This window comes from Gorilla gorilla, chromosome 9 (assembly GCF_029281585.2).
Source record: "Gorilla gorilla gorilla isolate KB3781 chromosome 9, NHGRI_mGorGor1-v2.1_pri, whole genome shotgun sequence".
In the NCBI taxonomy this organism is placed as follows: Eukaryota; Metazoa; Chordata; class Mammalia; order Primates; family Hominidae; genus Gorilla; species Gorilla gorilla.
The window spans coordinates 41,501,246-41,514,965 of NC_073233.2; the positions used below are offsets into that span (position 1 = coordinate 41,501,246).

The 13,720-nt window shown below is 45.4% G+C and overlaps 1 protein-coding gene and 1 long non-coding RNA gene across 13 annotated transcripts in view; one reads left to right on the forward strand and one right to left on the reverse strand.

Moving 5' to 3' along the window:
* Positions 1-587: 587 nt before the first annotated feature.
* Positions 588-6,933, reverse strand: LOC101138645 (uncharacterized). Of its 2 annotated transcripts, XR_175764.3 has the most exons (4): positions 6,677-6,933; positions 5,635-5,714; positions 4,284-4,564; positions 588-1,078 (listed from the first exon to the last, which is right to left on the reverse strand). It is a non-coding gene; the product is annotated as an uncharacterized lncRNA (long non-coding RNA). The 2 variants fall into 2 exon arrangements; XR_008669668.2 differs by having other exon boundaries at positions 588-4,564; positions 6,677-6,904.
* CD44 (CD44 molecule (IN blood group)) overlaps positions 6,825-13,720 on the forward strand; it is a 93,664-nt gene continuing 86,768 nt past the window's right edge. For 9 of the 11 annotated variants that reach the window (XM_055355522.2, XM_055355524.2, XM_063711067.1 and 6 more), the window contains exon 1: positions 6,985-7,313. In XM_055355522.2, coding sequence (XP_055211497.2) covers positions 7,247-7,313 — 67 coding nt within the window. In that variant the 5' untranslated portion in view covers positions 6,985-7,246. Of the gene's footprint in view, positions 7,314-13,720 lie in introns of all 11 variants that reach the window. The other 2 variants (XM_019036408.4, XM_019036411.4) reach the window with 2 other exon arrangements.

Sequence of the window (13,720 nt, forward strand, 5' to 3'; positions counted from 1 at the left end):
AAATGCGTTTTGGCCTGGCCTCACATCCATGTTCTGTACCTATTCCTTTTCTACAGGATTTGATGCTAAGCCCAGTCAGGACTTGGCAGGAGCCTTATGCCTGTACATTAGAGCCCAGAATTTCTACCCTTTGGGTGTTTTAAAGAGAAGCAGCTGTTACCATCTGCCAGATGAAAGGCTTTGCCCTTTGAAAATAGACTGTGAGGCATGTTCAGGCAGACAGGGGCTCTCTGGAGAAGATCTGGGAGGATGGGACTCAGAAGACCTGCCACTCATTTGGATTGCCATACAACTGAAGGCAAAGTGTCAGAGATGTCTAGTTTCTATCACAATGAAGGAGAGAGAACTGTATTCTTTGGGTAGAATGGGATGATGTGGGGAGGGATTATAGGTGAGGCCAACTGGTGAAAAGAGCACAGACCTCAGAATCAGAAGACCTAAGATTTAGAGTCAAAGTCCTGAATTCAAGACCCAATGGTAGGGGCATCCGCCATCCACTTGAGCCGCTGTTTACTCTTTTGTAAAATGGTGTGATGCTCTCCTATATTCATCAAGTCTTTTTGGTTGCAACGGAAACCAGCTTATGCTAATGTAAACAGAATAAAAGGAATTTATTGGAAGGATCTGACTGCATTCTTGCCATTGGCTTCTGTGAGGCACAAGTGTGTCAAGAATGGACTAGAACAAGAAACCCAAAAAGTGTTAGAACTCTAGAAGTATTTCCTGCATTTCTGTGAGCTTCTGGTTTATTCTTATTTCCCCTGCTTCTCTGTCCTCATGGAGGTGTATTGCTGCCCCACAGCTTCCAAGTTTGTGTCTTAAACCTTCAGCCATGCTCTAATCCCAAATGTCAGGAACAAAGACTTTGACTGATCGGGATTGCTTTAGGTGTCTACTACGGGGTCGAATCAGTCCTGGGCATGGGAAGTAGGGGTCACATAGTACAACTGTGGCTGCCAGAAGCTGCTTTTCACAATCTGGATGAAATATTCAGAGAAGGAACTATAACTTGTGGGTTGGGCCACAAATCCATAAAGGGTCTTGTGAGTATTATCGTCACTGAATAAACTCTCAGGTGCTGTAAAGAGAAAATGGTATTATTTCTAGTCAGAATATACAGCCATCTCACAATGATACTCTAAGGAATCAAGGCATAGTCCTGTGCAAATCTAAAATTGTCCATTGAATAGCCAAGGTCCGAGTCTACACATTTAAAGTTGTCTTATTCTAGGATTCTAATTTTTCAGAGGGCTGTGAGAGTCAACATTCTCCATTCTCTACCTTAGCAATACTCTTTTCACCTCCTCCACTCCAACAAAAGCTTCCAAAGGAAATCTTCCTTCTTAAAAGAAACTGATTTCCATGATTCATAATAAAATTTAGTAAAGACTAATGAATTAGGACTCCATTAATTTAGCATTTTTGCTACATCAAGAATCAAAAAGGGATTAAACTTTTCTATCCCCATATCTCTTAAAGCCAGGAAAGATTTGCTAAGTGAAACAAAAATGTGACTTTGGACAAGTTTTGTAACCTTTCTAAGACTTTGTTTCCTTATCTGTAAAATAGAAATTAACTATTCATAGGATTTTTGTGACAATTAAATGACATTAGGCTTGACATGTAGAAAGCACTGGCTATTAGCTATGATGTTGAAGATAATGTTGGTTGTAGTGATGGTAGTAATAACTCTAGTGGTGATGGTGAATAATGGTAGTGGTGGTGGTGATGATGGTGGTGATGATAGTGGCAGTGGTGATGGTGGAGGTGGTAGTGGTGATGATGGCAATAGTGGCAGTGAAGGAGTGGTGATGATTAATTATGACAGAACCAAGAATGTATAAATTGTTCTCAGCACATACTAGTCACATAGTGAATGAGTGCAGAGAACAAGCAATTTTTAGATAATTACAAGGCTCTTAGTTACTATTTACATACCAACCATGGATATGTCCAAAACAAATCATGCTTAAATGTTCACCAAAACAGATTCCTAAAGCCTTCCAATAGATGTTTAACCACTTTGTATGAAGTGGAGAGAAGAGGAATAAATATGAATTTTAGTTACTACATGAACATAAAATAAATATAGTTAAAAATAAATATAATTACATTCCCTTAAATAATAGTGCATAAAATATAGACTGTTTTGCTCATCTTCCTTCCAGTTAGCTTGCTACATAAAGCCACATACCATTAATTCAAATTTTATCCTCAAAAATTCACATTTCTAAATTTATTATCATCCAAGTCTAGGAATTGTCCTATCTGCATAGTATTTTAACCTCCAAAGGTCTGTGTAAAACCCATTTTGTGGCTAACATGGATCTATCTAAAAAATCCAGATGCATCTCTCCCCTTGGCACTTCCAGGGTGCAGCAGCCACACCAATTTCTTTATTTACTGTAATTTGAAAGCCTTATTAATCCTAAAGGCTTGGCTCTATAATCACACTTGGTTAGCTTGAGACTAATCCTTAGAGGTCATTTATTTTTCATGAATATTGCTTCCCAGCTACTGGTTTATTTAGACTTTACTAATAATTATTTCGCAAGAGATTTTTTCACCACTGCTCATTTATATGTGTAGAATTCACACTGTGAATATGAACTAAGGATGAATTTTTTTAAGAGTTAAGGTTTAACTGGAATGTCACTTTTTCTTTACTGTGCCAGATCATTCCTTTTCTGGGAAGCAGTCCCGTGAAATAATTAAATATTGTCCCTTTAAAAGAGTCTGTGACCTGCTGCATTTGTAATCCTTGAATTCCATGATTCAGCCCAAGATCTCCCAGCTTTGCATTTCACACTCCTGCTCACATTTGGTTTAGATTTGGCTTTTCTTTGCTCGAGAGGAAAAGGATTTATTACTACCAGTCAGAAGCCATCAGGCCCCAATATTTCAGCAAAGAACCCTAGCCTGCCAGAGTGAGTAATGCTCTGTCTGCACTCAAGTCTCCCTGAACCAGTCACCCCAAATAGGATGTCACTGCTTGCATTTATTTAGAAACTGTCAAGTTGTCTATGTGTTTCCACCCACCAGTTCATGTGATTCCTGAAACACCCCTATGCACTTTGATGGGAGGGAAAAAAAATAACAGTCCCTCATACAATTATGTAATGCTTATTTATGGAGCACAGTGTATATGTTAGGGACTGAGAGCTGAGTATGTGCTGGCGCCCCAGAAGGACATGTCCCTGTTCTCAGGTAGCTTAGAGGTCACTGAGTCCCACCATGAGGCAGGCACACCAGGAAATGGCCTTGATGTCTTCTTTCACTGACTACTCATAATAAACTATGGGAAAGGTCTGATTACCCTTGTTTTGTGGCTGGGATTACCGAAACTCCCAGAGGTTAAGTCATCCTCTGATAAGGGGGAAAGCCAATGCTCAGACCTGGGCTTTCTCGGTCCAAGGCTGCTGATTGAATTCTGGATTCTTCCCAAATAGTGTGATCTCGTGTCAACTCAAATCAATTCAAGTTTCCTTTCCAGTTTCCCACATCCCATGGTTTGGCTTAGAAAGAAAGATGGTGCAACACACAATAGATATCAAGCATCTAAGAGTTTGGGAAGGGTTTTTGTGACCAGTGGTGTGGGCAGGGTGTGTTTGGAATGGAAAGTGGATGAGAGGGGAGCTCAAAGAGGTGATCCAGGAATTCCCAAAGGTGGACCTTGACTCAGTAAGTCACCAGGTCTGTTATTTGAAATGAGTCATTTGTGGTATGGGGGCAAATGACCTCAGTCCCTCACCAAACTATCGGGAAGCAAGCAAACAAAATAATCCCCGCTTCTGGGGAGAATAATCCTAATTATAGCCCCTAGAATTTGCATGCCCTTCTACAGTTTGCAAAGCACTTTCACACCTATATTTTCCTTGGTGGAATTGTTTACTGCACTAATGGAGAAGGGACCAGGACTTGATATGGCCTAGTTTGTTGGTTTTTATATATTTTTTAAGAATAATCATCTGTCAAAATGTAATTTCATGCAATAGTCTGGTATATAAAACTGATGCAGGTGGAACTTCTGTGGTTGGGATGGGGCCTGGGGAGGGAGAGGCACAGCTTACTCCTCAGCTTTTACTCTGACCACTAGGTCTGCTTCTGAGGGGTCTCTAAGGAACCTCCAGGTTCCATAAAACACAGTAAGACAGACATTGTTCCTAGTGACTCCCCACGTCACTTCACTTTCTTGCTCCAAGAAAAGGAAGCTGAAATCCCTGGAGGTTGCGTGAGGTGAACAAATCTGCTCCTTGTCCTGTATTCTTGTGCATGGAACCTACCAGGGCTGGTTTCCTCACATGAGTAGGGACTGAAGCCTTATCTGGGAGCCAGTTTGCCCCCAGTTGTTTCAAGAAATAAAGTGTCCTCTTGGTCACAGATAGCAGCAGTAACAACCTTTTCCTGCGGACTGGCAGCATTTTCCAAGCACCTGCTCTTCAGGTGGGAGTTCCCAGGCACTGTCTTCATTCCAGACGGGCAGCTCTTTGAGTCATGGCATGCCAGCTCCTGAGTGGCTGAGGACTAGATCCAGACAAGGATTTTTCAGTCCCAAACACTCTTCCTGAAAATGCAAGAGGAGTAGTCTTTGGTCAAACAGATCTCCACAACTGAAAAATTTATACTGGACTAGACAATGGTAGTGGTTGCACAATATTGTTAAAGTACTACACGCCACTGATATAAACACTTTTAAATGGGTGAAATGGTAAATTTTATGTTATGCATATTTTAACATAACAATGATAATAATTTTAACTAAGTACGTTGCCTCCTTATTACCTACAGGGTCAAGTTCAAACTCCCTGGCATAGCTTACACCTTGTAGTCCCCATACCTGTAACCTCATGTCTGCTATCTTCCCCCAGCCCCTTCATCTGATCTATGTTCAGATCAGCTCACATTGCTCTCTATTCTCTGGACAAGCCATGTTCTTTCACTTTTCTATGCTCAAACACAAGTTTGCTTTTAGTAATGATAGCAAACACTTATTTAAAGTGCTTACTGCATGCATATGTAGACATAAATCTAGTGCTTAATACATGCAGGGCTTTTGAGTCATTTAATCCTCACCAATTCTATGAAGTAATAGAATTGTAATAGTAATAATAGATACTATTATTAAGCCCATTTTATACTTTAGCAAACTGAGCTAATTGCCTTAGTAAAGGTCACACAACTAAGAAGCAGCCAAAATAGGGTTTGGATCTAGGTGTTCTAGCTCCTGAATCCATGCTGTTCGTCACTACACTGTACTGCCTGTGGATGACTTACTTGTCCCTGTAGTTTCATCTGAATAATTCCTCCTCCTCTTCCTTTGAGGCCTGCCTCAAATATCACTTCCCCTGTGAAGACTGCCTGGTGTTCTCCAGGAGAGAGTGTGACTCCCTTCTCTAGGAATGGTAGCACCCTGAACACACACATTTTGCAGCATATTTCACCTTGCATGGTAATGGCCTGCTTGTGAGTTTTATTCCCTACCAGAGGGTGAGGGCCCTGAAGATAGCACCAGGTCTTATTTACCTCGATACCCCACAACACTCATTACACGTTTGATGAATGAATGCATAGGTGGATGGCTGGGTGCATTTCTCTCAACTTTTCAATTTCTTGAAATAAATAACAAAATCTTACCTTCCCTCAGAAGTTCTGGCATGGTTCCTTTCGTCTTGCCACAGCCACTGATAATCACTTTCATTTTCTGTGTAAGTCACCTGGCAAGAAGTCCATGCAGATTTACTTTTAGTAGTTCACATGAAAAATAAATACTGCGTTTGATTTCCAAACATTAAACCATAGTATATTATAGATAGGTATAGAGTTATCATTCAAAGTATGATATTTCAATCTCAAAAGGCTTCCCCTGAAGAATACTACAAACTCTTCCTCTCTTTAAGATCTGCTGGGTAGGAAAGATGGGAGAAGATGAATTAATGTTTACACAGAAAGGAGGATAATGGGGGCAAAAATAATAGATGAATGTATGGGTGGATGAGAGAATGGATAAAATGATAGGTGGATATGTTGATCTTGGACAGATGGGAAACGAGTGGATATATCAATAAACAGATATGTGGGTGGATGGGTGGAGAAGAGGATGGTGGATGGTTGTGGTTTTATGAAGAGATGTGAAAAAGGAAGTGTGGAATGATGGATGAGAAGTTGTATGGGAAGATGAATAGAAGAATAGGTGGTTGAATAAATTAAAAGGTGTGTAAAAGGTTGGATGAATGAATGAGTGGGATGATAGACGGACCTAAGTGGTTAGTGGATGGACAGGAGGATGGATGGATGTGAGAGCCCCAGAAGGACATAAGGAAAGATGGGTGGTTAGATGGATGGGCGGATGGAAGGATATTTAGGAGGATGAATGAGCATGTGTGTGGAGAGAGGTGCCCACCCACACTGGCTTGAACACAGGGGTTAGCTGAGCCAAATGCCAGCCCTATGACAGGCCATCAGTAGCTTTCCCTGAGCTGTTCTGCCAAGAAGCTAAAATTCATTCAAGCCACGTGGACTTGTTATTGAGGGGAAAAAGAACGAGCTCTCCCTCTTTCCACTTGGAAGATTCACCAACTCCCCACCCCTCACTCCCCACTGTGGGCACGGAGGCACTGCGCCACCCAGGGAAAGACCTCGCCCTCTCTCCAGCTCCTCTCCCAGGATATCCAACTACCTGTGAAACCCAGAGATCTTTCTCCAGCCGGATTCAAAGAGAAATTTAGCGGGAAAGGAGAGGCCTAAGGCTGAACCCAATGGTGCAAGGTTTTATGGTTCGGTCATCCTCTGTCCTGACACCGCGGGGCCAGCGGGAGAAGAAAGCCAGTGCGTCTCGGGGCGCAGGGGCCAGTGGGGCTCGGAGGCACAGGCACCCCGCGACACTCCAGGTTCCCCGACCTACGTCCCTGGCAGCCCCGATTATTTACAGCCTCAGCAGAGCATGGGGCGGGGGCAGAGGGGCCCGCCCAGGAGGGCTGCTACTTCTTAAAACCTCTGCGGGCTGCTTAGTCACAGCCCCCCTCTCTTGGGTGTGTCCTTCGCTCGCTCCCTCCCTCCGTCTTAGGTCACTGTTTTCAACCTCGAATAAAAACTGCAGCCAACTTCCGAGGCAGCCTCATTGCCCAGCGGACCCCAGCCTCTGCCAGGTTCGGTCCGCCATCCTCGTCCCGTCCTCCGCCGGCCCCTGCCCCGAGCCCAGGGATCCTCCAGCTCCTTTCGCCCGCGCCCTCCGTTCGCTCCGGACACCATGGACAAGTTTTGGTGGCACGCAGCCTGGGGACTCTGCCTTGTGCCGCTGAGCCTGGCGCAGATCGGTGAGTGCCCGCCGCAGCCTGGGCAGCAAGATGGGTGCGGGGTGCTCAGCGCGGACCCGGCGGCAGCCCCTCCGGCTGAGTCGGCCCTGGGGGACTGGAGTCGAGTGAGCTGTCTGCGAAGTGCATTGGGCTCCGGAAAGCAGGGCTGGGATTTGCGCTAAACCGTTGGAGAATGTGTCTGTGGAAGCACCATTTGGTTGAAAGAAAAAGAGAAAGAGAAGAAAGTTTGCTGGGCAGGCTGCCGGCGCGCAGTTATGGGCGAGGTCGCTAGAGCTGGAGCACATGGCAGAAAGTAACCGTTCTCCTGGATGCGCACAGTCGTTGTCTGGACTAACAGGCTCCTGTGCCCAAGGGCTCGCCAAGCCCCACCGGGCTGTGTCTAGGCAGGGCAGAGCTGGGCGGGGCAGAGACTGGGGCTGGAACAGGGCGAGTGGCTGTTATCAAGGTGGTCACAGAAGGGATCACAATTCCAAGTGTGAGACTAGCTGGCAATGGGTTTTCCAGAAAGGGGTCCTGGGTTCTCCCAGCTCCCCACTGAGACTTGTTCCAAAGCTTACAGTCCGCAGTGTCACTGCCGCCTTAGCGCTGTGGAAGCTTGAACCAGCTCTGCGGTGAGGTCTTGGGTCTCCATGAGATTCCAGCCTGGGATAGGGAGCATGAATATGAGAGGCAACCACTGGACCAGCTGCTTGGTCCTTGCCACCTCCTGCTTCTGCCAATCAGTGTGGGGAAATCTCAACAGTAAGGTGGCTCATATTCCCTGCCTGGCAGCCTCAGAGCAGAGAGAAGAGCCTTGATACCAGGGCAACATCAGGGACCCTGGAGCTAGGGCTCCAATATCTCATCCAAACAGGGTCAGTGCTTTGTGGTGACTATGGAGGGGAGCGGCTGCGTGTAAGGTATATTCTAGCACGGCTCAACTCCAAGCATTCTCTTTCTTTGTCTATGTATGTACAGATAATTACATGGCTGATTTGCTTATCGCTGGCCAAAATTAATTTTTCTTTTAAGAAGTGCCAGCTGGGTCATTAAGACAGCTCAGCCTGCATGCAGTAAATTCTACTCAGCAAATATTTATTAACCCAGTTCCACGGGAGTACTGAGAAATTGAAACACACAGTCTCACCCAGGTAGTTTAGATTGAGTACCCAGTATAAAGTATCTTGAATTACTTTCTGCTTTCTCTATCTTCCTACTTTCTGCAGTAGGAAGAAAGTGACCCTAGGTGGAGGCTAGGCAGGATGAGTTCTCTGTGCATATGCATCTCCCTTTCTGTGTGAGTGAGAGGTCATTGCTAGGTGGGTATTTGGGGATCTAGGATTTATACTACTGAAGCTGAAATAATAATAATAATAATGATAGCAACAACACAGCCTGTGATGGTGGCCCGCGCCTGTAATCCTAGGACTTTGGGAGGCTGAGGCAGCAAATTACCCAAGGTCAGGAGTTTGAGACCAGCCTTGGCCAACATGGTGAAACCCCATCTTTACAAAAAACACAAAAATTAGCAGGGTGTGGTGGTGCACACCTGTAGTCCCAGCTGCTTGGGACGCTGAGGCAGAAGAATTGCTTGAACCCAGGAGGTGAAGGTTGCAGTGAGCCAAGATTATGCCATTGCACTCCAGCCCGGATGACAAAGCGTGACTCTGTTAAAAAAAAAAAAAGAATACAGAGCTAGCTACGATTTACTGTATATTTTCACTGTGCCAGGCATTATGTTAAATCTTTTCCATGTGTTATCTCATTCCACCCTCACAATGGCCTAGTAAGAAGCTTCCTGTTATCAGGCCTGTTTGACAGGAGGAAAACTGATGCTTAGAGAGGTTAAGTGACTTGCTGGCATTCACATAGCCAGGAGCAGTGCTGGATGGAAACCCAGCTCCACTGAGCTCCAAAGCCTAGGCTTAGAATATGTTAGACTGTATAAGATGGACAAACTTGGAAGGATTTCAGGGAGGGAAGGATTTTGGTGGACTCTAGGCCTTAGGGAAAGTTCCAAAAGTGACTGGAGCTCAAATAAGCCCTTGAAAAGTGGAAACATTCAGGATGGGAGAGAAGAGTCAAGCTGGAGATCAGGGAGAGCCCTGGGCCTGGCCTGAGAGAAGAGGGCCCTGGTGATTTCCCTATAGTCTCCAGGGAAGTTTATTTGTATGTTACCTACCAGTGCCATCTTCTGCTTTCTCTTTGGGCATTCTGACTCCTGACTCCTTCCAACCTGTCTCCCCAATTCCTTCTAAAGGGCCCCACTTCCAAATATTTGGCACTGTCCTAACCCTTGAGGTTCTCCCAGAGACCCGCAGGCTCCCTCCTGCCCCGAGTTTCCACGGCCCCTTTGCACAGCATCATTTAGAGGAAGTACAATGAAGTGCCAGTAGCAATAACTGCCCCGGCCCTCGCTTTCATGTGCTTGTAAAGTTGTTTGGCAGGAACTGAGACTTGGAAAGGAGACATGACTTTGTCAGAGGGCTTGGGGCTGGGCATGGGGTGGGTGGCGGTGGGGAGAAGGAGTAAAGGGGAAGGAAAGGAGCTCTTGTTGCCCCATTCTGGGGAGTGGTGGACTCTGGACAACCATGAGGAAACTTTGGAAAGGAGCAAGGCTTTGAGGAGGAGGAGTGGGTCCAGTCTTTGTATGGGAAAGCAAAAAGTGGAGAAATGGCCAAATGTAGTTAAGTGACATTGGACCAAGAAACTCTGAGTTGGGGAACAGATATCTTGAATTAGGGGTCTTGTGCAGGAGGAAGAAAGTGGCCCTTGGTGGAGGCCAGGGGGGATGAGTCCTTCATGCACATGCATCTCCTTGTCTCTGTGGGTGAGGGGATCTTTTTTTTTTTTTAATTATTATTATACTTTAAGTTTTAGGGTTCAACCATTGTGGAAGTCGGTGTGGCGAGTCCTCAGGGATCTAGAACTAGAAATACCATTTGACTCAGCCATCCCATTACTGGGTATATACCCAAAGGACTATAAATCATGCTGCTATAAAGACACATGCACATGTATGTTTATTGTGGCATTATTCACAATAGCAAAGACTTGGAACCAACCCAAATGTCCAACAATGATAGACTGGGTGAGGGGATCTTTGCTTGGGAATTGCACGCCTGGTGTTGAGAAAGAGGAGAGCGTCTGAGAGCCCTGGGGCTTAGGGCTGGCACACACCTTTCTGCTCCCTTCTCTCTAATTGAGCATTAGAGACTCTGCCCCTTGCTGGGAGTTAGAACTTTAGCTGTGTTTTCCCATGCGAAGAAGCAAAGAGGCAAAGCTTCATCTCTGTTGGGGCTAGCATCAACTAATTCTGGTATTCCCCATTTACACATTGGACATCTACTTGCTGCAAAGGCATGGTGACAAGTCCATGTGTGGGAGGCTGGCAGCCAGTAGGAAAATGTTCCATTTGTTTTTTCCCAAATTTCCCCACAAAGGAGGGGAGGCTGGACAGCATGAAATTCTTAGTTCATGACAGATTCCCTTCCATTCGTTCAGGAACTATTTCCTGACTCATTGTCATAGACTCAGAGATGGGAACTCTAAGGATCATTTAGAAAACCTGAAAGAGAGGGACTAGTGACTTCCCCTCTCTGCTACTTGTTAAGATATTAGGGCAGGGCATTTTCTCTCATGTATCTCTATCATGACGACTGTGGGAGCCTCAACCCCACCCCCTGCAGTGGGTGGGGAGGGTGTGGTCTACTGGGGTAACAACATTTGTTTCATGCCTTAAATACTACCTTACAGACTCATTACAGTTTTATATATTACTCTACAATATACCCAATTTGAGTTTAATACAATAATAATGATATATATTTTTGACCACATAGCAATGTTGGTGTTCGAGAATGATTCTCTGTATTGTCCTGGGGCTTCTAGCACCTCCTGGAACATCACTAGATGGTTAGGAGCACCAAAGTTTTAAAAACCTGATGCTCTGCTATGGTACCATATGGTCCTGTGTAAAGCAGGGTCCTAAGTCCTGAGTCTCTAGGAAATACTGCTCAGTGAGCACTGACTCTATACTAGATGTGAAGCCGGGGGTAGCACAGGATATCTTATCTAAGCCTCTCAACAGCCCTATACACCTAGCACTCTCTTAACTCCATTTTCTAGATAAAGAGATCGAGACTTGTGGAGATGGCATGACTTGCCCCAGGATCCAGTGGTGGAGTTGGGATTTCCGCATTATCTAACATCCTCCCATGTTAGACTCCAATGCTTATGCTCCTTCAATTCATTATGTGTCTGGAGGACTTTGGAAACTGTACGTGGCTCTCCCACACTACCTGTCCCCTGTGGCCAGCGTAAGTGAACTCTTGCATGGGTGGCTTCTCTCTCCATCCCCGGCAGGCTGTGGACTCTTGGCTGCCCTGCCCTGGCCTGTCTCTCCCCAGGTTTGGCCACAGATATCAGAGAGGCCAACCAAGTTATTTGTAACTAAAATAAATCACATCCCTTATCACAGTCCAGCTGCCCTCCCAGATATGCTCTCATTTACAAGCTTGGAATAAAGAGAGAGGTGGTTGCTTGTCTACGGGACAAGTTAGGGCAATGCCCTCTGCCTGAATATTAGGAAAGCAGCATTACAGGAGCTCTTACTCTGACCAGGCAAGCATTTCACATGCACTGACCCAGAGACCCACTCCTCACATGCTCATTAGTAGGTTGTGCAACCCTGGGTAGGAGGCTGACATGGGTCTTGAACTGAAACCCAGTGTGTGGCTCTAGGTGACATATGGCCACCCAAGTGAGGTTTCGGATCCACCTGCAGTGTCAGATGCTTCAAGGCTGGGGTCCCCTGTTGGAGAGGAGGTGGTTGGAGATCACCTGGGCCTCCCCAGCACTGCCTCCTGGCTGGGGTTGGGGCTGGGGATAAAAGAGTAACTGCAATTGTGTTTCCCCAGCACCTTCGCTTTAGGTCACTCCACCGAAGAGCCTGAAAGGGAAGTGGTTCTTGCAAAAGAATGAGCTGAAGCAGGTGGCAGATGCTACCAGGCACCGTGTAGTTTTCAAAGGGGATCTTTTTCTGCCTCAGAGAGAAATTCTGGGGTTTGCACAGCAAGAAACCGATGACTCAATTTCCTTTGTGTCTCTGCTTTAATGGGAAGGTTGTAGGCGTTCTTTAGAATGGCAGGGTAGGTTGATACCTTCTACCTTAAATTTGAATCCCACTTTTCACTCACTTAGCAGGTTGAATTTTTTTTAAGTGTACCCCCCACAGCTGCCCAACTGGGTTTGCGAGGCAAGCCCAACTTGCCAGAGTAAACTGGAAGGGGTGCTTTCTAAAGTTTGTGGTTCAGGAGTCTGGCCAGGCATGGATACAGTCATTGTGAGTTCTAGATTTTCTGGGAGAGTCAGGATCTCAAATATGCAAACACTCTACCAATTGACGTCTAGTGTATATTTTGACTAAATGTTTATATTTTTCCACAAATAAATACATGACTTAATGTAATTGAAAGTCAAACACTTTTTAAAAATGCTTTTTGCATAAAGAAATTCACATCTTTACAACTCCTTAACTAGGATGGTGTCAACTAAATTAATGTTTGATTCAGGACATGTGTACTTTGGAGGTAAGTATTTCCTATTCCTCCCCTCTCCATTGCTCAATTGCCCCACTGGGTGACGTACCAAGATAAGCCACATGTTTGATTCTTGTTTGCTGGATGTGGACATATGCACATTGCAGGTGTGCCTATAAGTACATGCCTGAAGGATCTATGTGTGTGGTGGGAATTGGTGATGCCAAAGAATGCTAAAGACTTTTATGCCCCTTAAAGGGGAAAATAACCACAACAAAACAAATTCCAATGTATCTTCTCCTGTCTGTCTTCTGCAGCACTGGGGGAGTCCCCTGATAACAGGGATCATGTCACATTCATTTTTGTGGGCCCAGATCCCAGTAGTATCGACCCATAACTGTTGAACTGCAATGAATGTCTAGAATATAAAAGTCATGATATCTATATATATGGAAGCATGCTGTCAGTATGGGCTAAGGTGCAAATACATTTATGTATAAGTGAGAACCATAGTGATGGCTGTGTTGCTCAGGACAGGGCTGAGGAGGGTGCTTGGCTGGCTGACTGCCCACCACAGGCCTCATGTTTGGTCTACCCCAAACAGTGAGCTCACCCATCTGTTTGTTTGTGGCTTTGGTGGCTGCCTGCTGTGACCGCTGGGGACATCTGGCTAAAGACAGGGTTACTAGATAGTTGGGCTGAGAAGGGAGTGGGAGCCAGTGAGATGAGGACACCAACCCCAAATTTAAGCCTCAAAACAAAAACACTCCCCAGCAGCAGCCACCTTGGGGTTCTAGTTATTTTGGAGATACTGATACGAGGTTGAGATCCTTGGGTGAGAGGCCCACACTCCTCCAACCCCCATGCCTGCTTCTGGAAGGTGGTGGC